We start from the raw sequence: 26,358 nt of genomic DNA on the forward strand, positions 1-26,358 counted from the left end.
TTCCTTTCACCATATATACCCCAAATAAAACTTGTTCTTCAGGAATGACCTTGTTTTCCAAAATTCCTTCACTCTTGTAACTGTTGCCTCAAGCCTCGATAATATAGCATAAATACATCAAGCATTTTGTTGATTCCTGAAGGCTCTAGACCAGTGGTTCCCAAACTGGGGTTCACGAAATGTTACAGGGGGTTCTTGGGAAAAAAATCTCTAATGGTGGACAGAGCTGTCCCTAGGGATCCCAGGCAGCACGGGGCCAGCAGCCTGGAGCTCCTGGACTTCCAAGAGCTACGCAGATCCAAGCAAGCATATCTATCAACTGAGGAGATTTAAACTTCAAGATGCCTTATAAGAAATAGAAAGGGAGGTGGATTTTTTTTTGCTGTTTTTAAAATTAAATAGGCAGCTAGAATTGTTTTTAAAATTATTATGAAGAACAAGTTTAAGCTTTGTTGTAACGTGCGCTGTTTGCCTGGACTGCTCAAGACCTGAATGCTTGTGTAGGAGGAACTCTTTGAGGCGGCTTCTTAAATAGCTTCATGCTGTTTCACATCTGATACTCCTTGATGAAACATAGGAGCCTTGTCTTATAACAGGCTTATTCAAAGTGATACAAGCTATGAAAGTGAGATCTTGGATGAGTGTTGCCATTTTTGTAATGTAATAAAATACTGTAATAATAAATAATAATAAATAGTGTGTAATAAGCATGTCAGAAAAGCAAATTTTATATTCCCAAGATCACTGCTTTTATAATTTATACTCTGGTAAAGGAGAAAATCCCTGGAAATATTCATTTTTAAGAGAGGGTTTGCGAGACTTGACATTTTACTGAAAGGGGTTCACAGGTTGTTAAAGTCTAGGACTAGACTAGAGTAATCTAGACTGTTCAAGACTAATCAGTCAGTTAGAAGTCAGCGTTTCTAACTGATTCACTAGTTGCACTGGACTGGTGTTTGGTTTGGGCTTCTTGTTCTCAGAACTCAAAGGGTCTGATTTTCTATGCAAGACTCAGCTGAATCCCAAATGTTTGAAATGGGAATGCCTTGGCATTCAGGCATGTTTTACAAAGCCTACTGCAGAAGGGAAGGTTGTGGTGGGAGAACCACACAAGTCGGGCAGCTGGTAAAATTCATTTAGCAAATTATAATGTCAACTCCAGAAACAAGAGCAGAGGACAAATACATTTCTTTCGTCTGCGAAGCTACTGAACATTAGTTTAGAATGGAGAGTTGTTAGTTATAATAGATAGAAGGGGGGTTTCCCTGGCTTGTCCCCTACAAAGAAATCACTGAACAAACACCTTGTAGCAACAAAGAAGCTATATAATGTGATTAATGGAATTGTGGTCTCTCTGAAGCCTAAAATGTCAACTGAGTCAGCATGCAACAATGAAAATAGCTGCATGTATGGTTTAGAATTCTTTTTGTTCAAAATATCACCAGGTTTCATGGCCTGTTACTGTCCAATTTTGAAATTCTCAGCCACTTTGACTTTATGAATTACACCTAAGCAGCGTACAGCTAGAGAGAGGCATGTATCTATGCCTCTAGACCATTGTGATATCAGAGGTAACAGAACCAATCACCCACCTTTTCTCTACGGCTAGTTGCATTTCAACAACTTCAGCACAACACAACCCACTCACAACAACACAACCGGCACACACAATAACCCCAAATACACATATGCCCTCTCTGCGCAAAGCCACAGACTCATTGCTAATGATACCATATCGTCATCCCACTCTTTTAATAATGGGAGATTAAAAATCTGTAGTTAACATGTTATAGTATTGACTAGCTGACTCATATACATGCTTTCTTAAGGTATTTTGTTCTGTTTTGCTTGCTGAATTCTCCTGTATGTACTTGTATTTCAGATATTGATGAATGCCTTGAAGGTGGTTTAGGTACCTGTGGCCAAACTTGCATCAATGTTCCAGGGTCCTATCTGTGCTCCTGTTTGCCTGGCTACACTCTGGATAATGACAAGTGGTCCTGTTATGCTGATGGTAAGATAACATTTTTAAATGGCTGAAAGGAGCTTTATAATTTTATCTATCCATTTAGCATCAGTTCACAATGCAAAAACATTCCAGGCTAGTCTGCTCCCAGCACTGACTTGACCTAACTCAGCTACTGGACAACGAGTGGGAAAATGTCATGTGCTGATTAAATAACTGCCACAGCTAACATAAAATTAAAGTGGAAAGTGAGCTTACTGGAATGGGCCCATGCTCTGGTGTTAGCGTGACAGTCCACATGCAAAACATAAAGTGTGGTTGTGGTTAGAAAAATGAGCATGTAAAAATAAGTTCTTCTTACTTAACAGACCTGCTCCATGTCTCTATGCAGAGTCATAGCATCCATCCATTCACCCATCCCTCTCCGAACTAACCCTCCTAATATTATTCCTTCCGCCCCCAAATCATGGCACTAACATGACATTTGCTGCCATCACATTGTTCGCTCTTCTGTATGTTCTACCCCTTTCCCTTATACTCTATCTATCTTGTCTATTTAGAATGTAAGCTCTTTGGGGCAGGAACTGTCTGCTCCTTTGTTTGTACAGTCCTAGTTCAATGGGGTCCCAGCCTTGGTTGAGCCCTAGGCACTGCCTTAGTAAACATGATTAAAAATAACTTCTCTCATGTCCAATACTGTAGTATCTGAGCACTTATGACCAAATCAAGTTTGAATACATTTTACTTCTGGTAACTTCCCAGTGCCAGTATAGCTAAGGACGATTGAACTGGATTGGGTCTGGCTCACAAATCAACAACAGAATTGTTAGCTCTTTTCTAGCTTTAGCATCTTCCTCACACTGTTGATGAAGTGTGAGCCAGAAAGAAACAAGCTTGACTTTTGGCTCCCTGGCTGAGGTCACAAGGCTACAAGCAGTACAGACAGTTTAAAAGAAGCATTTTTATGTTATATTTACTTGTCTAGATCAAATGTACATAGTTTACACCAAGGAGAGGAAAATAATGTAGCCTCACAATGCCATTTGTGCACAGATGCTTTTCGGAGAACAGTCCCACATTAAATTGAAAGTGATACCAGAGAACATCATTATTTTTATAAGGGATAGTTTCAATGTTTAAAATACTATTCCAAGAGGGCTTCTAGGGCTGTTGTTTGAGTAATTTCCTGTGCTGCTTTGTAAGAATAATACGAGTATCAAGCCCTAGTCCTGTATATTTTATATCTGTATCAGATATGATGTGTGGACAAGGAGAGGTGGCTTTTCACTTCAGGAGTTGTCAGCATGGGACAGCTCATATTTCCATCTCTGGATATAAATTATTCAGTAGGAAACTCATCAAACAAAATTCCTTCATGTTTTATAGACTGTAAACACTTTGGGGCACAGACTGTCTCTGTCTGTCTGTACAGCACCTGATACAATGACGCTCCAAACTTGATTGGTGTCTCTGGATGATAGCGCAGAGTAAATATTAAATAATAATAACAACAACAAGGGACCCAAACAAAACAAAATTCCTCAATGTGTTCAAGTCCCCTTCAGTTAAAGCCCCCAATCAAACTACTGTTGTGAGAAATTCACTGACTGGAGAGGACAAAATATATGTAAACTCTTGGTCAGTGGAGCAATTGGCAAAAATGCAGCCAGTACAGCTGTCAGGTTCCTGAGACAAATCAACCTTGCTGCTGTTCAACATTCATTTACCATTTACGTAAACCAAGTCTACATAGTTGAAATAGTCTCACATGGATTTGCTCAGTGCAAACAGCAGAAAAAGAGAGTCACTAACATCCTAGATGCAGCTGTTATAATTGGGTAATACCTTGAAAACTCCAAGTACAAAAGAGCCTATGATACAAATCAAGTATCAGAGGGGTAGCCGTGTTAGTCTGGATCTGTAAAAGCAGCAAAGAATCCTGTGGCACCTTATAGACTAACAGACGTTTTGGAGCATGAGCTTTCGTGGGTGAATATCCACTTTGTCAGATGCATCCGACGAAGTGGGTGTTCACCCAGGAAAGCTCATGCTCCAAAACGTCTGTTAGTCTATAAGGTGCCACAGGATTCTTTGCTGCTTTTATGATACAAATCAGTGTGCTGGTCAACTTCCTCATGTACAACAATAAACCAAATCTTGGGTTCTGGTCAAAAACTGCTGCCTAACCTGATATTTGAAAGCAGACTCAAACTCAGAATCTTGAGGGGTAAGGAGTCCCATGATCTTGATGAGTGGTGGATCAGGCACAGAGTTTTATTTGTCTACCTTCACCTTGCAAGTGTTATGCATCTTGAGGTCATCCAGTTCAAGTTCATAGGAATGATGACAACTGAGTTTAGAATCAAAGCTTATGCCTAGTATTAATAAGAATTTTTTAAAAAAGTTTATGAAACTTATTATTGAAACTGATGTACTTATTCATCCTTGTGAATGTTAAAAGTATGGCAGTGAAAACTGGTGGCAGGGTGTGGGTTTGAGGGATTTAAAATTTCCCCTGCAGTATTGGAAACTAAACTCAAGAGGTGAATGGATGGCTATTATAGCTGTAATATATATGGGGCTGATACCCATGGTACACATTTCAGGATAACTTTATTAATAGATTTCGCATGCATCTTTCCCCTCTTCATGTGCTCTGACCAGTTTCGGACACCTTTTAAACATACACACAAACTACCTTTAAAATATTTAGTGCTTTCCCCTCCAAATGTGGTTTTGGTGGCAAATTAATTATTAGGCAGCAGCCTGATATGCAACACATTTAAAAAAATTGAAAGGCTGAATTATGACTGGCATAGTGAAGCCCCTTTTCTCACCAACATACCAGTCAATAAGCAGTTGCTTGTACTGCTGAGTGAAAAGAAATGTGTATTGCTTGCAATGCTGCACATGCCGAACTGGCCCTGTCTGGGCACGGTCAGGAAGTTGTCATACCTCTCTCATCCTTTCTGACTCTGGGTAGTGCCTCTAGGACTGTGCTGCTGGGAATGCATGATGATACTTTTCTATCAGAGTAGACAGCCTCTCTGCTAAAAGCCCTCATCTCTGAAAAAGAAATGCACGAATATGTTGAGGTATGGAAATACACAGTTAGGGCACCCAAACAACCTTAACTCTGCCCTGTAGGGGGAATCATGAGAGTAAAATAAATCTAACAAGACCCATACATTGGTTTAATGTAATCTGGGGCCACAGACACACCAATGTACAAATCAAAGTCATATGGCTATTGCATGATGTCACTACAGGGCAGAGTTAAGGTTGCTTGGGTGCCCTAACTGTGCATTTCCATTCCTTACCTTTAACCTTAGTTCTTAATTCCCTTAGTGCAGGATACTTACAGCAATAAGTTAGTGATGTGCTCTCAACCCTAATTCCATCCTAGTGTGGATTGTGTCTGGGAATTAATAACAACAACTAGTGACTGCATAAGTCTGTATGTGCAGCTCTTTCCTGGTGCCCATGAGCTACCTATGCTCAGACCTGGCCAGTCTCTGCTACTCCGCACCAGGACCTTCATCCCACAGTGTGGAGATCTGAAAAGACTGTCTGGTTGTCTCTCTGTGGTTGGGGCTGGGACTGCTCCAACCAAAGAGAGAGAGAAATCTGGGAGGATACTAACCATACAGATGCAGCCACTCAGGGCTAGTCAGTGTAGTAGCCATCTCTCTCTAGGCTCAGGAGATGGGGAGCCTCCATCACCAGCATACCAATGGGCCAGGAACCTAGTAGAGCATCCCCCAGCTGCTGATAGGAGGCAGCCAGATCCCACTCCCAGCCCAAGGCAACTGGTGGCGGAGCCTCAAGGGGAAACTAGAAATCTCTGAACAACAGCTCAGGGAGAGTCCACAGCCAGCAGGAACATAGGAATTCCTGTCTTCCTAAAGCTTGTTCTATGCTGCCCTGTCTGGTTTATCTAGAGAGTTGCTGTTTGTGTTATTAAAGAGCTCCATATTTATCAAATATCCAGATTAGAGCATTGAAGCATTTGTATGAAGTCTTCAGATTTCTGGTCCCTGAGAGGTATGCTATAGTAGACATGTAGGCATTTCAATTCTTGAAAATCTTGGCTTTACTCAGTAATTGCTTTATTTTGATTTTCCATTTAGTAACATCATACCTCTCACCTGCTAAGGCTCAAAGATGGCCCCACACAGTTTCACTGAGACCCAAAATGAGGGTCACCAAAAATAGTATTCATCCAGAAAACTTAAAATGCTGTGGGATTCTGTCTTTCAGCATAAATAACTCTTTCTGTGTTCTCTATTTCATGAGTCTGTAATTTTTTATTCAGTTGATTTTCAATGATAAAAAGCAAGGGGGCATCAAATTAACGTGAAACATAGATAACCCTAGGACTAAAATGGGTGATGACCCTTAGAATGCAGAACATCGTGAGGTATGAGTATTATAAGTTCCCCCCAGCTCTGTGACTGGCAAAGTGCTGAAAAGAATTTAATGTCATGAAAGAAAAATACCTATGTATGACCACATTTCTTTCCCCTCCCCCAGATCCTGCACCATTCCTAATTTTTAGCCATGGAAATGCCATCTTCAGAATTGACAGAGAGGGGATCAGTCACGAACGGCTAGTTGCCAATGCTGGCATATCAGTGCTCATAGATTTTCATTACAAAGAGGAGAAAATGTATTGGGTGGACTCGGAAAAAGGGCTTCTGCAACGAGTGTACCTGAATGGCACAAAACAAGAGGTAAGGTGGTAATTGCCATGGGATTCTCCAAGAAACCATGTATAATGGCAAATCTGATGTGAGGGGCTACTTTTCAGATACAGTGATGCAGTTGTAGCATTGAAGTGTGCATCCCTGGCACACTAGCCTTGGCAGCAACAGAGAGGTCTGTGTTCAGTGGGCTACCCCACTGGCATTCACAATACACATGATCTCTTTAATAAGGTGAAGGAATGGTGATAGAATAAAGGCTGAGGGGAGGAAATTCAGACAAATCTAGGTTTGTTGTTCTCACAGACAGCACTAATTTCTACCAGCTTTACATATATCACTAGTATGAAGAAAATGTATGCAATTCCCCTGACATTTTTCTTGAAACTACTAATTGAGACCTAAGATTACATGAACACTCCTTTCAGCATTACCTCTCTTGCTCAGAAACAGCTGTGCTCTATATCTGACTAAGGTTGTGTGGCAAAGACAAAGGAACTTCAGCACTTCCAGAACCCAAAACGCTGCCAGGTCTGCAGTGGACTGCAATGAACACCTCACAGGTGAACTCCTGTGTCTACATGCAGCCTCATTGACTTATCCTGCCTGCATGAACTTGAAACATTAGGGCTTTTTCCAGTGTGTGAATGGATATTTTATAGCTTAGGAAATACAAGATAAATTTAGGTAAAAGGAAAATCTGGGCAACTTTGGGATACCCCTGCCTGACTTTCATTTGAGAACTTAGCTTAGCATGACTTAACTCAATGGTTTGTGCTTAAAGATGTAGGTGACAGGAGGAGAGAAGTGCAGCACAAATCAAGGTGATTAAAGAGCAAGCAAGGAAATCTAGTCTCTGTGGTGCCATTAAAAAGAGGCCAGCCAGTGGATTTAAATGGAAGCCTCAATGTGTTTGCAGGTCATTATTTGGTTTGGTGACAACTTCCAGATGGTAATTAGAATTGGTTTTTTTAATGTTTTTAATTTCTATTTACAGAGACTACGCTATGTTGAAAAAGGTGTTGCAGGGTTTGCCATCAACTGGATAAATCAAGATATTCTTTGGGCCAACCACCAGAAAGCAACTATTGAAGCAACTGACTTGAATGGAAACAATTCCCGAGTCCTTTTAAAGGATGTAGGTCATCCCACAAGTATTGCTGTTGACCCTGGGAAAAGGTAACTCTGCTTGAGTTTATAAGTTCTTCGAATCAGTCTCAAAATAAACCAAATGCTCTGATGGCTTCTTGTAGGCTAACAGAATAGCTTACGTACAGTATGTTGATCAAATGTCAAGTGATTGTTACAACTTCTCCAAGAACACAATAAAGATAAATAGGGTGGCAGGTGGCCGCAGCGTACTGGAGTCCAACACAGAACCTGACCCCCCTCCCCCAGTTCATCATTAAAGTGAGGAGGGAGAGCTCTAATTGCAAGGGAGGAGATGGGCTTAGGTCGGGGAAAGAGGAATGAGGAGGTTATTGATTGTCAGGGAAGGAGCCAATGAGGCCTCAGTTGATGGAGGTGGAGGACTTAAGGGGAATGAGTTTGATCTTCATTTGGTAAAGCAGGAATGATGCCAGAAAATGCTGAGAAGTCCCAATCCATAACACAATTCGTATTAAGCATATAGTACTTACTGTATATGCTTGTTCATTAGCTCATTCATTTATAAGCCAACCCCCCAAGATGGATAGGTAAAAATAGCAAAAACTATATGACCTTTTCATAAGCTGACCCTATATTTCAGGGGCTGGCAAACTTTGGCTCGTGGCCTGTTAGGCTAAGCCGCTAGTGGGCCTGGATGTTTTGTTTACCTGGAGCATTCACAGGCATGGAGCCCCTCAGCTAATGCCATAGTGGTTTTCTTTGTTCCCCTCTTTCTATTATTTTTGCCTCCAATTTTGGTCAGCTTGAATACTGATTGTAAAGCTACTGACTGCTGTTACTGTTCTATAAATGTTAGTGTTTTAGACTTGATAAGGGAGCTTCTCTAGGCACAAAACAATTTACATAGAGAGCCATTCATAGATGCATCCGTGCAGGGAGTTGGCTGGTCTGAAGAGATATTTGTATCATCACCCTGAATACTCTGTGGTGACTTCTCTTGACTGTGTAAAGCTCTTTCATTGGTAATTTTAAAAATAACAGCGGAGGAGACATTGAGGTACTCCATACTGATATGGCAATAAAATATTTTTGTTGGCACTTTTTATTTACAATGAAGCCGCTCATCACCACTGTCGAGACATTTTAGTGTTAAGGCTCACGTGTCTCCCTCTTTTGCACTTACACACTAACCTTCTTTTCATGCTAGCCAACAATATCTATCTTCCTCACCGGGTTGTCATTTGAGTATGATTTAAAAGGCTGAATGCCAGAGTACTTGTTTTCTGTACTGACTCTCACATTTACTGATTTGGAAGTTCTCACAAGTTCTTGTACCCTTTCAGCCTAAAGCCACGTAGAAACATTTTATGAATGGAATAATGAAAATATATTTGCTAAACTATTATGAACTCTGCAGACAGATTAAGATGTATATATACACCTATGTGTGATCAGCTAGGGCTTTATTTTAAAGCATTACTCACATGCTGCCATGTCAGGCTAGTTAGCTATTAATAAACTGTTTAGGTCCTCTTAGAAGTCTGCTTTCTTATGTATCATTTTTATATTTTAGCACAGTCTGTTTGTCTGAAAGTCCTGATGGTGCTATTTTAATATTAATATAGTGAAGTCAAGCAGTCAGTGAATTAATTTCCACAGGGACAAACATATGCAATGTCAGAAACTAAGAAGAAATATATCTTCCTGGTAATGTGTACAACTCTCAAGTAATGAAGATCAGCATGATAGCTAAATTAATAATCACATTTTTCTCAAAATATGCTTGGCTGGTTTTGCTACAGAATAATAATAAAGTAACCTTTTTTTTGGTATTCATCTATTTCCTGTGTAGAATTTACACATGATCAAGAATCTGTAGCGGAGGCACAGTTGTCTAGGGGTACTGCAAGGGATTGTGAGTCAGGCAATCTGGTTTCAATTCCTCCCACTAATTTGCTATGTGACCTTGTGCACGTCCCTTGGGCCTGATCCAACTTGTGCTGAAGTTAATGGAAGTTCATGTGATTGGACTGGCCTTTAATAGCTCTATGTTTCTCCATTTCTCCACGTGTAAAATGGAGATTATAGAATTTAACCAGCCTTTTAAAACATGTTGGTATCCTGAGATAACAAGCACTATAAAAGAGCGAACAATTATTATTGCTGTGTTTGAAAATTGCTATAATAGCCACCTCATATTGTCCTTACTAAAACATTTTTCATCTGTATCAGATTGACATAGCACATACCACAACAATTAGATTGTAAACTTCCAGGGGCAGATACTGAGTGTTCCTCCTGCATTTGTATAGCACCTACCCAGTTAGGCCCTTTCTTGACTATGGCCTCCGGGTACTCCCATGACATAAATAAGAATAATGATAATACACAGGCTTTTTGGTATGTTGTTTTGTACATTTAAGAAGCATTGTAGTTCTTTCAAATTCAGTATGATCTTACACTTTTGGTCTGAATGGAATATTTATGTCTAACAATTTTAGTGCTATCAAACCAATGCAATGTGATAATACTTTTTGGAATTTCTGTGTGCAATCGTAAAACAAAGAAAGAAGCAAACAGAATTTAAAAAAAACCCCTAATCCTGTAAAACAAAACAACTATCCATATATTGTTGGAGGAACTGTGGCCAAGCCAGGTCATGTGCAAATATAGGCCCTGATCCTCCAAACCTCAAGGAGAACAAGTAATTTTGTACAAGTGAATAGTCTAGTCTCATTGGGCATGCGCAAGTGTTTGCAGGACATTGTGGCTGTGCCCTAATATTTAGATTAAAAGAAATCAATAAAATAGTAGAACGGGTATTTTTCAGTTAAGTTCCTGTAAAACAGATTCTGGATTAAAATTGCTTGGAACGGAAGAGCCCTATTTATCCACAGAAGAGGTACAACGTAGCCAGAAGCAGTGCAGGCTTTCCCTAGTCACGTGCCTTTTCCCTGACTTGCAGGCATCCCTGTAGGGGTGAGTGATTCCTGGTGACAATACTGTCTCTGTTGGGGAGAGTCAACAAGGGTGTTGCTAGATCATGACTGCACTTTTGGAAACAATATTTGGTTACCACTAAAGTGGATCTTCCTTGGGGAGTTTCTAGTGTCTTGTTACATAATTCCCTCAGCCATTCAGTCCCCTTGAAAACATTTTTAAATGTGAAAAAAAAATATAAAATGAATCTTAGCACTACATTGGTTGCCATTGGACAGTCACCAGTTGTTAAAAGATACAACACAGTAACCAAAGTTATTTCCTATCTTAAAGGTGTCCTGAAAAGGGGGAAAATAAGGTGTTTTTCCTATTTACTATACATATATATACATATATATATAAAAATAAAGCCAAATATTTTTCTCCTTTGTTGTTTAAGGTTTTATTTTCCTGCTAATCTTTTACGTTAGACACTCAGATCTTGTCTGTTCTAGAAGTTTCTGTAGTGACTGAAGAACTTGTGAAATTATCATATAATGGGAGAAAGAGGCAGAAAGCTAAGAACTGAGTGCCGAGGACATTTTTAGTCAGACTGTATAAAACTTTTTTTCATTTGTAATCTTTAACATCTATTTAACTCCAATAGCTAATGAACATTTTGGAGAAATGATGGTCACCCATTTAATTAAAGTGAGAGCTCACACAACGTGTAAACTCTCAGACCCACAACTACTCCTCCAGCAAAACCAGGGGAGACTAGAATTGGCACTTCTGATACATCTACAGTTAAAAAAAGTAGGAAAGGTATTTTTAAAAATGTTTCTGATAAGTAACAAATGTATTAAAATTATTTGCTTAAATGACAGAGAGCCTTTAAGCTTGCAAGCCTCGAAAGTCTTTGAGAGATGTAAAGGATTATGTCAACAGTATGTCAAGAGCAAGACTCAAATCCACTTAAATATGTATATTTTATGGACTTTCAGGTGATACTGCACAAGTATTGAAGAAGGATATTTTGTAAACATTCTGTTTCTGGTGGACAGTTTCTGCATATATGACTTTTCCTTCATGCAACAGATATCTTGGTATTACTCAGCTTCTGAATTAGATGTTTCTGTTCTGGGAGTACCGTGATTAAAAATGAAGAATACTGAAAAAAGAGAGAGCTAAACAGATAATTTTCAACAGCTGCTGCACTATCTTGCAAATAGTTTTCAAAATATGACTCTCTTTTGTCTTTAGGTTTATATTTTGGTCTTCAGATGGTGCTCTTTCCAGCGTTCACAGAGCAGTCCTTGATGGAACTGACATGAGAATTGTTTTGAGGACCACAGAAAAAATAAAGACCATCTCACTGGATTTTATTGACACAAGACTCTTTTGGATCCAGTATGACAGTAAAGAAGATGTTTCACGCATTGGATCATGTGACTATAACGGTGGCTCTATTCATTTGCCCAAACATTCTTCCCGGTAAGTTTTTCTGCGTTGGACAGAGGGAAACTAAATATTTTTAGGGCTATGTCTGATAAAGACATCCTCTTCCCTTTCTTCTTTGAGTCTGGAAATAATAACCATTGTAAGGTACAGATAAAATGGCACAACATTTTCAGAATAGCCAGTATATAACCAGAAGAGGATAGCTTTGGAAGGGGCAGAGTCTCCTCCTTCTTCCTCCCATGTGTATGTTCTGGGAAATGGATGCCAGCATACTACTCTTATGAGCCATCCATGCAGAATTTCCAGCCTCTCTCTTGCTCCTGAGAGGCTCAGGAACCCAGCCGAGGGTGGTAGAAATCAGTAGTCTCTCAAAGAAATGGGGATGCTTAACGGGCATTTTTCCTTCCACAAAGGCACATGACATAGTGGCACATGGTTCAGTAGAGTTAGCTGGAATACCAGGACTTTCTCTGTGAACTAGTCCTGGTCAACTAGTCACTCAAGCTGCAGGAGTTGTTAGTAATTGTTTGACTGGCCCCACTGTATCTGCAGTATGTTGTGTGCTATGTTGTGAGCCACAGTATATTGTGTCCACAGTGACATTTCAACTGTCATATCATACCTCACAAACCATTCAATCACATGTTCACAGGTTTTAATTTCTGATAAAAAGTATATCAGGGTATCTGAAGCAAACGTGGTTGATATAGATGTTCCATGTTTTCAGGAGACCTTAAGCAAACGATCAAATAGGGATGAAATCAAATGTTACTTATTTGTTATTTCCTCTCCATTCCAGACACCATTTATTGGGCATATCTCTGTTTGCTGAGCACTTCTACTATCCAGACCCAAAAACTGACAGGATCCAGAGAGCCAATAAATTTACAGGAAAGGTTATAGTCACAGTCAGCCTGAAACCATCATTTATACCACCTGCTGAAATAAAAGTGGTGCATCCATTTAAACAGCCTGGAGCAAGAACAGATGCTCGAGATTTTGGTAAGTCACCATATAATGACACACTTATGTGTATAAGAATATTGTCACACACTCCATTTAATTTTTCAGAATAGAATTTTTTTCAACAAGAGTTCTGTTGAAGTTGATGACAAAATTCTCATGGACTGCTGTGGGGCCAGGGTTTCACTCAATATGCATGACTTTAACAGGAGCTTCAGTTAGGAAGTAAGCAGAGAACAATCTAATTCTATTAATTTACTAATGAGGAACATCCACATGAATTAATTTATTGGTGTGTGTGTGTGTATGTGTGTGTGTGCATGCACACGCGCATATCCCTAAGTATTTCAAACATATACCTTGGCAACGCGCATTCTAGGCTAATTTCTTCAATACCTGTCCCCTTATGGACCTTTCATTCTAAGGCATAATTGAAAATCTTGCTATCAGTCCTAAATTGTTGTGAGAAATGTATGAAATGTCCAACCAACAGTATGTATGTATGTCTCAGTCCCACAGTGAAGTAACTGGATTAAGGATCGCACTGCTTACCCTAGGACTGATATGGAATTTCAATAGAAACTTTTAAATAAGAAGTGTGAGTCTGTGCGAATTACAATAGGTCACCTCAAAGTGTGATCACACCATGGGTATTTTACTGTGGATCAGAAGATGAATATAAGTGGAAGGGATCCCCACCATTACAACATGGCATCTAAATATCACAGTGGTGGGTGCATTATAAATGCCCAGAGAGGAGGAAAAAATTAGGGTCTGACTCTCCACTGTCTTGCACCTTGTGTAGTCATTTATATCTACCCAGCTGGGTGTGGATGGTTATTATTTAGATGCAGTGGCATTTTGCACTTATTTTGTCCAAGTGTATAAGCAACTACACAAAGTGCAGGACAGTGGAGAATCAGGCACCTGAGAGTGTACTATGGTAATTCCAGAGCTCCCATGGAAGGTGAAGAACCATGAGATTCTGAGCAACTCAGGTGGTATGGAACATAGAGTATTTAACAAAAATTATAATGTAAAAAAAAAACCCTCTTGAAACATAATTTGGAAACTACCCCATGACACTTACTTATTAACTTCATATCTCTTATCCATCTATCGGCCTTCCTCTCCCTTCACTCCATCTGATGCCATATTTGGACCCACTCTCCCCTCTTCTTGTACCACGGAGAGGTAGAAACTAAGATCTTCAAGAGGTATCTCCTGTGGAAATATATAATTTTCACTTCAAGCATTTATTCTGCTGCAGCAGGGATGCTAGCAATTAAAATCGAATGGCAAGTGCTTGCATGAAAACAAAACACACAGCCATGACCTTAAGGATCCTGTCCCTTTATTCAGAGATTTTTCCACTGCTCTGTACAACATGTTACTTTGAACCTGGCAGACTGAATCATTCCTTTTGGGGAAAAAAACGCACACTCACTTACCCACCCACCAGACCAGGGTAGATGTGGTTCAGAGGGGGAAGCGTCTGCATATTGCTCAATGTGATACAACTAGTTGACCCGGTTTGGAAGGTACTGCAGAATTTCTCCTAAATCCTGAGCTGGTATTGACCAATAGGATGTGTCTGCATTGGAAGGGGTGGGAGGAGAAGAAACTGGCTAATTTATAATTGCTGATACAATGAATGCTAGGGGCTGTCAGCTGGGTTATAAGCTTTCCCTTGAGGCAAAGTACATAATGTAAAGCTTATTGATGCTGGGCACTTAGCTTTTACTCTTCTCATGATCTAAATGTATTCGCCTCCTCCTCCCTCCGAAGAGTATATACCACTTTTCACTGTCCACAGTTCAATTGAAAAAGGGTTTTCCCCCTGCTTTTCTTAGTGGATAAACTCAATTTTTTTAATATGCGCCATGCTGTCTGTAGTTTACTGCAAGGATAATTTGGTAGAAGCATGAAAGTAAGTGGTGCTTGTAATGCGTTTTTTTCCTCTCCCAAATGGCTTCTTATAATACATGGGGAGAAAAAGAAGCTTACCTTGCCCAATCCAGATGATTCTTTTGGACTTTTTATGTGCATTACTTAGCTTATCCAGCCCAAGAACCAGGATTGAGAAGGTTAATTTGTCTAAAGCACAAATTAGATTTATAGGGGAGATGAGAGCATGTAGGCTCTAACTGGATGCCTTGTAGGGGCTAAGTCAACATTTGCTGCAGCACAGCATTAAATGTGAATGATCAACCTTATTTAAAACAGTAACACAGATGGCAAGTAAGTTCTCTTCAGGTACAAAAGAATCTAACAGGAAATGTTTAACTGCTACAATTCCTGCCAAAGATCAAATTTGGGTTATATGCTGCAGACTTTTTTCCTTAGATGAATGCCTTGCTTGGGAGAGGTCCTCCACTGTCCCCTTTTTCTTTCACAGGACAGTCTTGAGCTTGTCATGACTGTTTGTTTCACAGCTAACAGGACATTAATTTGGCTTTGGGTTTGAGGCAACGTACTCTCACAATGTCATGATGTAAATACCACAATCTTCTGATGCAACAGCTTTGTTCTGTGGGGCAAAGGGTGGAAGGCAGAGGGTGGAAAGCGTTCTTCTCACATGATAAAGAATCTGAGGTAAATAGCTTCAGATTCAGCTGCTGATAAATGTATAATTCCTCTGGAATACTTGTCACTTCTACTTACAGTTTATAGACCGTCAGCATCACATCTCAAAAACTGATTTCTCCTTTAATTATCTTTTTTTCCCCCTGTAAATACTGTTCTGTTTAAAGGGATACTTGTGTCAGGCAAAACTTAGCCCCGGTTTTAGGTTTTATTGCCAAATTTTTCAAATATGGGCATCTAAATTTAGGTTCCTAAATCCATATATAAATCTTCTGATTTTCAGTGGTTCTGAGTATCTGTAACTCCCTTTGATCCTTAAAGCAGACAGGTTTAAGAAAATGGCCTATATGATTCATTCATGAGACCAATAGAAATATTTCCATGATATTTTTTATAAAAGTCCAGTGGAAGCAGTTTATGGTGTTGCTAATCTCTTTGAGACAAGCAGCTCAAATTTTGACACTTTCCACCAAACCTGAACCAAGAACCTTTTTCACATTTGATTAAATAGTAATTCTTGATGTGCTTTTCTACCAGTTGGCCAGCACTTTCCATATTATGGTTGGGTAGAACAATGTGTGTAAAATACAATTGTTAGGCTATTTTCCATGTGGTTGAATTTAGAGGGTGAATTGGAAATAGAGCACATGAACAAGCTCTCTTGTACTTTCTCACCTGTGTGGTCACATGGGGGGTTTGCTGCATGTGTGTGGGTGGGGGTGGTTGCATACTCATGTTCAGCAGCAGCAACAGCACAGCTATTTTTTACCCGATAAAGGGTCAGGCAATCCCAGATTATTAGGGAGATTAAACCAAAAATAATCATTTGAGAGACAAAAATAAACTTGTGAGCACTCGGTCCTAGTTACAGAAGCACCAGCTGCTGAAGGGAGCTGGGCACAGACAGCTCAAGAAGCCTGAAAACCCCTCCCCATAAAAAGGATATTTGGATAATTGAGTTTTGTTTGAGGGAAATTCAGGGTGGGATTTTTTTTGGGTGCTGTTTTCTGTTTGTTTTGAAAGCAGCTTTCTGCCTAGTTGTAGGGTCCAATACGTTCTACAAGTTTTATGGATGTAGTATAATAAGGATGTATAGTGCTTTAATTCTAATGATCAGGGAACTAGGGTCCATATTAGTGACAGATTTTTTTTACCAGCTTCAGGCAATGTTTTTGTCTAAATAAAATATTTCTGGGCTCCGTTAATCTATCCAGCCAGTCTTCCAGAGCATATGAGGCATAAGCACCTCTTACTGAAGTTTAAAACCAGGATCACCAACTGGTCATAGGTAATGTGAAGAAAATGACCTCTCTTTATGAGCAGTGGCATTTACCATCTTGTTATTTTCCCTTCTCATTCTTTCTCTCTATTGTTCTGTTAGAATGTAGCCACTGAGAGAGGTCATGATTATGGAGGGAGAGGTGATCTGACAAGCTGGCAGTGGGACCAGTCCCTTGGAAATACGAGTATCAGGACAGAGACTTTGAACTGTGCTCTATATTCCATGTGGAGCCAGTACAGGAAGCAAAGCCTTGGGTGATGTGTTCACAACAGCCTGTGTTGCTACACAAAGAGGCTGCTGCATTTTGTCCCAAATGGAGGCTTAGCTAGGCATGTGGCTCCATTCCTAGATATGAGTTGCAGTAATCAAGCTTCAAGTTCATCAATACATAGGGGTCATGGTGGTTGTGACTGGGGTGCTATTTTCTGGCCAGTTGCATATGGAAGTAGGTAGGGTTTTGCCAGGGCTGTTTGGGCATCCAGTAGCATTACAGTCCAAAGGACCCAAGTCTCTGGACTGAATTAACTATCTGGGGGCAGATTCTATAAGCTGGATCTCTAACATTTGGGTCTTTTATTGTAAATAACCACATTTTTTGGCATAGTTCTTCCATGTCTTCTGGGACAGAACTTGCGATCAATCATTTGGTAATTGCACCTTATCTCCATTTGCTACCCATACTCCAAGATCTATCCTGTTCTGTAGTGCCTACCACTGACTCTTTTCTTTGAAAAGGTTCCAGTCAGTTATCCACAGGATTAATTCTTGGCTTTGTTTTCTTATCTCTAGACAGTCTCTGAAAATAATACTGTCCAGGACACAAAAAGGATAAACATTTGGAAGTCTCCTTAATTTCTGCCTCACTGAGTGTTCTGTGTTTATTAAACTAATAAATTTCTTTACATTTGTGATGGGGAGCTGATTTTCCTGCTCTTCTCTTTTGGTTTGAACCATAATGATACTCAGATATTTAGGAAATAAGAGCAGATTCTCTCTAAGCAGATTCACTGTGTGTCCTGGGAAGAAGTCGACAGCGTACACTATAGTTCTTATCCTATTACAGATGGTGTTTTCTCTACTAATACAGGAGCATCTGAGGGCATGATCCTCCCCCTGCAGAATGTAACTCCCATGGATTTGACTGGAAGTTACCTGTATCCTGCAGAAGGAGAATTGTGCCCCACATATTCCTATTCACCATGCATAGCTTCCTCTTATTCCTTACCTGGCTTTTGCTTTGGTTTTCCTTGTAAATTCTGGGGATTAGTTAGTTATATGACACCTGAAGTAGTTCTTAGATATAGTAGCCAGATACATATATATTAAATATCTAACTGCTATAAGTGTAAAAAATGGAATTTTCAGAACAGTTTTTAGAAATTCCTGCCACTTTTTATTTCCATTCAGCCAGTGTACTTGTTGTCTTCTTCTCTGAGGACTGCTGTTTTGAGGATAAAGCAGTATACTTCCAATAAAGAAGCAGCATCTTCTCTAGTAGCGTACCATCTAGTATTATATAGTGCATGTCAGTTTAAAGCAGATCCCATCTTTTATGCAAACTGTGTCCCAAAATGCTTTACTAAGTTAACTATGATAATAGAGTTAAAATAAAATAAATGCAGAAAGAGAGACCTTTGTCTATTTAATAGGATTCACAGGGAACCAATAACAACAGTATTTGGCAGCAAACAGAAGATTATTTGAAATCGAATCACAATCAGCTCTGCTTTTGTCATCTTAAAGTTCAACTGCTAGCTTAACTCGGATACTTTTTTCCTTTGTGTTCTTTAGTAGTTGTTATTGTGGATAAGCTGCTCTAATAAGGTTTTTATCTGTCCCTCTGTCTTTGTCTCTAACGTGCCAGAGGCAGGCATTCCTTGTTGTTGATGCTGTGCTATGTCATTTAGGAAAGCTGCTTCGGCACTATCATAGGATACCATTCTGCCCTCTGCAGGATCAGAGCCCCTCTATAGGCCCCATCCACATTTACAGACCCGGGACAATGGAGTGCAATGAGAATGATCAGGGGGCTGGGGCACATGACTTACAAGGAGAGGCTGAGGGAACTGGGCTTGTTTAGTCTGCAGAAGAGAAGAGTTAGGGGGGATTTGATAGCAGCCTTCAACTACCTGAAGGGAGGTTCCAAAGAGGATGGAGCTCAGTTGTTCTTAGTGGTGGCAAATGACAGAACAAGAAGCAATGGTCTCAAGTTGCAATGGGGGATGTCTAGGTGGATATTAGGAAACATTATTTCACTAGGAGGGTAGTGAAGCACTGGAAAGGGTTACCTATGTTGGTGGTGGAATCTCCATCCTTAGAGGTTTTTAAGGCCCAGCTTGACAAAGACCTGGCTGGGATGATTTAGTTGGTGATGGTCCTGCTTTGAGCAGAGGATAGGACTAAATGACCTCTTGAGGTCTCTTCCAACCCTGATATTCTATGATTCTATGACCTTTACTGGCAGCTGATTGTCCATTGCCATTCCTGTTGACATGGGACTGTCTGGCCTGGGCTACTTGCACTGGCTAAATCTTTTGTGAAATTAGGTTCTTGCACAGGTGTGTACCTCCCATTTGTAGAAAATGGCAAAACCTCATTGTACAGATTCTAGTTCCTTTAAGCACACTCCCCCACCTTGTCCCTCCATGCATGCGCCAATTGTGTATACTGTTATAGTGGCAGATCACCTGCTCTGGTATCTACTCTTAACTCCTATTTATTGGCAAGAACAATCCCCCTGCCCTTGCTAGGAAAAAAGTTGTGAGAGTCTCATCATAAGAAGCGCACAGTAGATAAGGTAAATTAATCCCCATTGTCCAAAGTGACAATTAACATGACAAGGAAGACAATTCACTGCAAATGTTCCATAAAGTCCAAGCAGCAGAACAAAGTAGATGATTAATTATTAGTCATATATAAACAACAGAGAGCAATAAAATGATTAGCATATGAAACAGGATGCAATATCATACACACTGTTGGCAAGGTGATAAACTCTTTGTAAAGGGACCATTCTCTTGTACATGAACAGATAAGTGGAGACAGCAAAGTGGATCGCAGAGGCAGACAATCCTTTTCTGGCTGAGGGATCATCTTGCATTTGGCCCAGATGAGTCTCACCACTCTGACTTTGCAAACCAACAAAAATCATCTTGTGAGCCTCTGACTATTGACCAGGGGTCTTCAGCCAAACCCGTTCTGCCCTTTCTCCTGATGCCTCCAGGAACTAGCTGTGTTGGTAGATGGCCATAAATGATCCTACACAGTCATGGTTTTTAGTCTGCCCCCACTCTCGTGTTGGAGCACAAGGAGCTTCATTTTTAGACAGTAGCTTACTGACTTGATTTTACCAATGGAAAATGACATGAGGTTATTTCCCTAATTTGTGGAGACGGATGAAGAGAAGCAAGAATTAGAGCCCACAGCATCTCTGCTCTTAACTGGCAGGATTAAAATAGCCTTCCACCAGAAGAAGCAAAACTTTAAAGAGAAGGAATTTCCTTAGAACTGGCAGATGAATACAGTACAAACTAACTAGATTTGGAACCTACATACTGGAGATCCTGCTTCTCTCCTCCCACAACTGTAATGGGTGGAGGCACTCTAGCTACACTCTGAGAGTAAAGGTCCAAAATAATCTCTGTTAACTGTCAGTGCATGCTTTAGTGGAGGCTTTGGGGGTTGTTTGGAGAAGAGAGGAGTTTAGCATGAGGATAAATATAGTTGGAAGTTGTTTTGTGCTGGGTGGGTAGTTGATGGTTTATTTTGATTAAGTGTATTTTTAACTTGTGGCAGAGGCAGCCTAGACTGTTGGATATTAACATCAATCTCAGTACACAAACAATCAGTTTATACAGCAAGAGTTCTGCTGTTTTAAAAGACAGACCGAGGCAAAGCAAGCTTTGGATTGTAAACTCTTTGGGGCAGGGACCATCTTTTTGTTCTGTTTTTGTACAGTGCCTAGCACATTGTGGTCCTGATCCAGAACTAGGGCTCCTAGGTACTACCATAATACAAATAATAATTAATTAATTATTAATGAGTAGACAACACCGGGGTGGAAATCATGATGAATGGGTTTTGAGGCAGGATTTGGAGGATGAGATCAAAGATGCTTGTGTCCTTCTTTCTCACTGAATATCATGGGTCTGATTGTGCATGTATGAAAGTGTCTTTCAAATCAATCTGACTTCCACATGAAAAGTGATTATGATATCAGGTTCTGTATGTCAAGGTGAATTTTGTATTTTATAAATCAATCTCCATCCTAGAAAACATTTACTCTTCCAGAACACAGATCCTGCCATTTGAACAAAGAAAACTGCAAGAGAAGAATCTGCAGGGATGACTCCAAGACCCATCAGTGCAAGTGTTCGAATGGATTTGTTTTGAGTAGAAATAGGCAATACTGTGAAGGTAACATATGGTTCAAAACATGGGATGGATAGGGAAGTTGGATACGCTTTCTTCCACACTTTAACCTTTTCTCAAATCTTGAATTACGTTTTTTCTGGAGGTTCTAAAAATTTCAGTTTGCTTTCTTTTTTTCCTTATCATATTTCGTTTTCACATATCCGGGTTCTGGCTGAATCTAGAAGCAGAAGTACCAAAATACCTCAAGAAAGTCTGTTCTTTGTGAAATGTTGCAGTCTCAGTTTGGATTAGTCAGATGATGTTCAGATAAGCATGCATAATTTTGTGTGCTTATAAGAATTGAAATGAATCAAACTCCAAGGGTAAAATGATCAAAATGTGCCTAAGTGCTGTAGGCACCTCAGTCACATTTTCCAAAATTACTCAATTGCCTAAACCTCTTACTTTTCAAAATTTTACCTCACTTGTTTTAATCCAAATTAAACAGTCCAGTATTTTTCTTCGAACTTTTTTCTTTAATTTGTAGAACTTGTTTTAGGGTAAAATGTATAAAAGGTATTAATCACTCAGGAGTCAGATTTATAAAGGTATTTAGGCCCTTAAAGATGCAGATAGGCGCCCAGTAGGATTTTCAAAAGTGTCTAAGCAGGTTAGGTGCCTAACTTCTATTGAAATAAAATTGAATCACTTTAGAAAGTGGAACTTAGGATCCTAAATCATTTAGGTGCTTTTGAAAATTTTGTCCTAAGTCACTGAGGCGCCTAAATACCTTTAAAAAATTGGCCCTTAGGCACTTAAAATTTGTACCCTTCATAATTATAAATCAGCACATTATCTAGCTTGTTTGACTGAACTCTACGAGTTTGCTTTTCAAAGTTTATTAAAACCAGCATATTTGACAAAAGAAATATCCTATCTTCAGTAGAACAACTAAATAAGAATTTCTTCTAGAACCTTGTGTTACTTAGCTTTATTAATCCATGATCTTGCATATATTAAATGTATAATGACCCTACTGTGTCATACATTTGTTTCTCTTGTCAGATGTCAATGAATGTGCTTTTTGGAACCATGGCTGTACTCTGGGATGTGTAAATATCCCTGGCTCCTATTACTGTACATGCCCACGAGGTTTTGTTCTGCTGCCTGATAGAAAAACATGTCATGGTAAGTAGCTGCAATACATAAACATTTAAGGACTGATCCTGGAATCGTCACTTACACAAATCTAGTGTTTCCAGTGTTGCTACATTTCTCTCTTCCAGCCCTTTAATGTGTAAGTTACATCAGCTTAGACTCAGTGAATTAAATTTAGAGGTCATGTTTGAGAAAGTGTAAGTAGTGCTTAATTTGTGCCAGGACTTGCCAGGGCTGACCCCCCCCCCACCGGCACATCTCTGCTTGGCAGTTCATAGCCCTGGCACCTCTGGGCTTCCTCTACCACTTGTGAATATAAAAAAAAATTGCTTGAGCCCTTGCACCTCTTTCATTACAAATTAAGCACCAACTATAAATTACATATGGATAATCAAGTGTGAGCCTCATGGAGCCTACAGGAGTTAACTAAGCATCCAAATCCTAGGATGTTTACCTGAACCAGTTTCAAGCTATGAACCTCAACTTTTGGGGATCTCCCATGCCTGGCTGTGTATATACTTTTGCAATGTTGACAATGGGTTTTTGCAACATTGGTGATAAATATCACAAAGCGATATATAAGGTAGAGAATGTTGGAGGTAGTGAATTTTTTTATCTTGCTTGATAAAGAGATCTTTAGGAACAACTTGAGAGAGTATCCATTTGGAGATAATGATAATTAAGGTAATCGTATACAATAATATAAAACTCACCAAAATACACACAGAGATTTCACTTGGGTAGGTAAGTAGGAGTCTTGTGGACTTTGGACTCCCGATTTTTTTGGAGAACCTTTCCTGAAGAGTTTTTTTCAAATGATAGCAACTTTGAGATGATTTCCAGCAGTTAGGTTAAATTACAACATCCTCTCACATCTCATAACCATATAAGGAAGTGATTATACCAGAGAAACCTCTTTCTGAGTGATTTTTGTTTTATTTTGTGAGGTATTATTTTCCATCTACTGAAGTATTCTGTAAGTGGTATAACCCGAATATAAGATGACAAGTAACATGTATTTAGAAAAAGCATATGTGAGTAGGAAAGATGCCACATATGCTAAATAAACATATGTTGTGTGCTTATCCATCTTCAAACAGCTTGCAGATAGTACAATGAACCATAATGTTTAACATAATATAGATTCTCGTGGTTGATTAATAATGGAAATAACATATCCCCAAAGCATGAAAATTAAAATCACACCTCCATTTCATTCCCCAGAGATAGAAAGATTGTAATTTTCTGACATATATCATTTTGAAACTTAGCCAGTGATTTCTATAGATTCACATCTTACAGGTCCTAGTATTTTTGTTATATGAAAGACATAAAATACATACTCTTGAAATAAGTATCCAATATGCTCTGATATATCAAAATGGAAAGTAGGATAATTTCTTTTTCTTGGAATATCTTGTATAAACTGATGTTCTGATCATTACCTTTATAGTTTGAAAGGTTAGGAATGCTGCTTTTTTTGTTTTTGTTTTTCTGTGTAATATTATCCTTGTGTTAGACCCTTCACATCTTCTGGCTGCGATGTGAAATCATCTCTTTATGACACACTTTTCTAGATTTGTTTCTCAGCAGGGTTATGAATTTGACAAGCTCATATATTCCCTGTCAGTTGGTCTAATGGGATATCATTTCCTGAACGTTTTAAAATTTCCCTTTTTGCTACTCTAGATCTTTAGAAGCACTTTAGTAACTGATCTGGATGAATTAAGTAATTTCAACAGTGTTTTATTCATGTTTGATTGGTCTAATTGTTTAGTCATAGTTTCATTCATTTAGAATTGCCCAGGCAAGATGGAATTTGGCCACACAAATCTTTCTTTTAATTTTTATTCCTAGCCATGATTCTATTCTGTTCGGTTCTGTGTAGGTTTTTATACCACACTCATAATCACCCATTAGCTTCCTAATTTCCATTGGAATCATTGAGGATCCGAGTCTAAGTGCCTCTACACCTATTTCTGTGAGGCAGATCTAGCTGCTGACTTTAAGACTTGGGAATATGAACACCTAAATTCCTACTGCATGTAGGAACCAGAAAGAGATTTTGTGTACCTAGTCAATTTGGTCAGGAAACAAAGGTGAACCCCTCAGTGGACAGAGATGGGATAAAGAATCAAGTGTCAGCTTTATTATCATAATTGTGGGGTAAACCGTGTTTTAATCCCTACCAGGTGTTGAGAGGGGTCATTATGAGAGGACAAAGTTTTACATAATAACCAGCAAGAGGGAGTTTTCCAGTACACCCACATCTCCTCTACCTTTCGTGGCTGCTCTTGGCCCAGCAGTAGGGAGGGCTGAGTGTCCCTCTCCCAAGACTGAGCTAGCCAGGACTCAGGGAAGCATTCCTCCTTCTGGTCCCCTTAAACTCCCAACCCCAGCTGATGTGGGGTGAGGGATGCAGGGTGTGACATGTGCACAATGTTTTGCAGATCTTGTAAAGAGATTTTGGGCAAGTTTGCTCACAACAGCTGGTAACAGGGCAGCTTGCCCCTTTACAGGTCTGGAGGCCTTGAGTCCGCCCTGTTCAACCACCCCCATCTGTGCCATAATTAGCTGCCTTCCAGCCTGAGGGGGAAGGAAAAATAGGGTCAGCAGATAGCCCGGTGAACACCTGGGTCTCCTAGGGCTGACAGAAGTCAGCTGTGGGAAGGAACTCCAGGAAGCAGGTTAGGCTCTTGTGGAAGGGTGTTTGCCAGAAGCTGGGAATTCCAGACAGCTGTGAGAATGATTTCAGGGAAAGCAGGCCTGGAATCAGTGCTCTCTGACAGAACAGGGAAGATTTAAAAGTAGTCCAGGAGGGGTGCTGCTCTGTGAGGGGAAGGCTGAGGGAACCTACATCAGAGGAGGAGACTGAGGCAGTGTGCCTGCATTACTGTGTTTGACCAGGAGGGAAGATTGGGCAGTCATGCCTATGGTGCAGTCTAATATGTTCCTTTGTTGAGGCCCTAAAATTGTGTAACCCTCCACTCAGATTTACACAGATTCCTTAAGTTTGTCATGGAAAATGGTTGGAAACATGGGCTTGGAAAGTCTGTGTGGTTACCAATACAACTGGGCTCTTTAACTGATTTTCCCTTTGTGCGTGATTAGGATAAGCATGCATGTGTATTATGTTCCTTCAGTGCTACCTGTGCTGTGTTTGTTTTCAGACAGTGGTTGAAAAATGCCTTTTCTTTTACATGCTACACTTACCATGGGGGAAAGAAGAAAATTTGTTTAAAATAATGTGTCTGTGGGGCAGCATTGTCCTGTGAAAATTCAGTGGTACCTCTTGCCCAGGTGTATTTTAAAGGGGTTTAATTTCACCACTGTACATGCCACTGTTATTTTTCACAGGTTAGCAATTTGGATGTGTTCTGTATCTCATGAAATCTCACCCTCACAGCATGTTACTATTGGCTGCTAGTCTGGCACTTGTCCCCAAACTGTCCTGGGCTTCGTTGTGGCATTTAGGCATGGGCAATGAGGCACTGCTCTATCCCAGGAGTAGCATGCTCCAAAAGGCATAAGCCCGTTTTCTTGCCCGGTGGGATGGGGGAGGCTCCACTATGGTACTGTAGGATGGTACAGTCTGCTTCCCTTGGTGCATCTGGCCTGCTCGGGAGCTTTTGGTCTGCTTCTCTGCATCTCCATTTGGATGAAGTGTGCACCTAGGGGCACACAGAGGGAGAAGCAGTTCCTGTGTTCTCCTGAGCTCAGGGACTGCGGTTGTGACAGGCCCTTGCATGGAATGCAAAGGTTTAGGGAGGAGGTCCTATTGCAATCTATCCCTCTCTTTGAGTGATTTATTTGTGGTACTATCTTACATGCAGCTACTTGGGACTGGAAACATTTTC

The 26,358-nt window shown here is 40.0% G+C and overlaps 1 protein-coding gene across 2 annotated transcripts in view; it reads left to right on the forward strand.

The window, feature by feature from the left end:
• The window catches only part of EGF (epidermal growth factor), a 103,783-nt gene that overhangs the window by 15,411 nt on the left and 62,014 nt on the right, over positions 1-26,358 (forward strand). For both annotated transcript variants that reach the window (XM_030564590.1, XM_030564591.1), the window contains exons 2-8: positions 1,883-2,014; positions 6,500-6,699; positions 7,667-7,848; positions 11,962-12,192; positions 12,959-13,161; positions 21,281-21,406; positions 22,409-22,531. In XM_030564590.1, the coding sequence (XP_030420450.1) occupies positions 1,883-2,014; positions 6,500-6,699; positions 7,667-7,848; positions 11,962-12,192; positions 12,959-13,161; positions 21,281-21,406; positions 22,409-22,531 (1,197 nt within the window). The remainder of the gene's footprint in view (positions 1-1,882; positions 2,015-6,499; positions 6,700-7,666; positions 7,849-11,961; positions 12,193-12,958; positions 13,162-21,280; positions 21,407-22,408; positions 22,532-26,358) is intronic.

The sequence above is a fragment of the Gopherus evgoodei genome, chromosome 5, assembly GCF_007399415.2.
Source record: "Gopherus evgoodei ecotype Sinaloan lineage chromosome 5, rGopEvg1_v1.p, whole genome shotgun sequence".
Taxonomy (NCBI): Eukaryota; Metazoa; Chordata; order Testudines; family Testudinidae; genus Gopherus; species Gopherus evgoodei.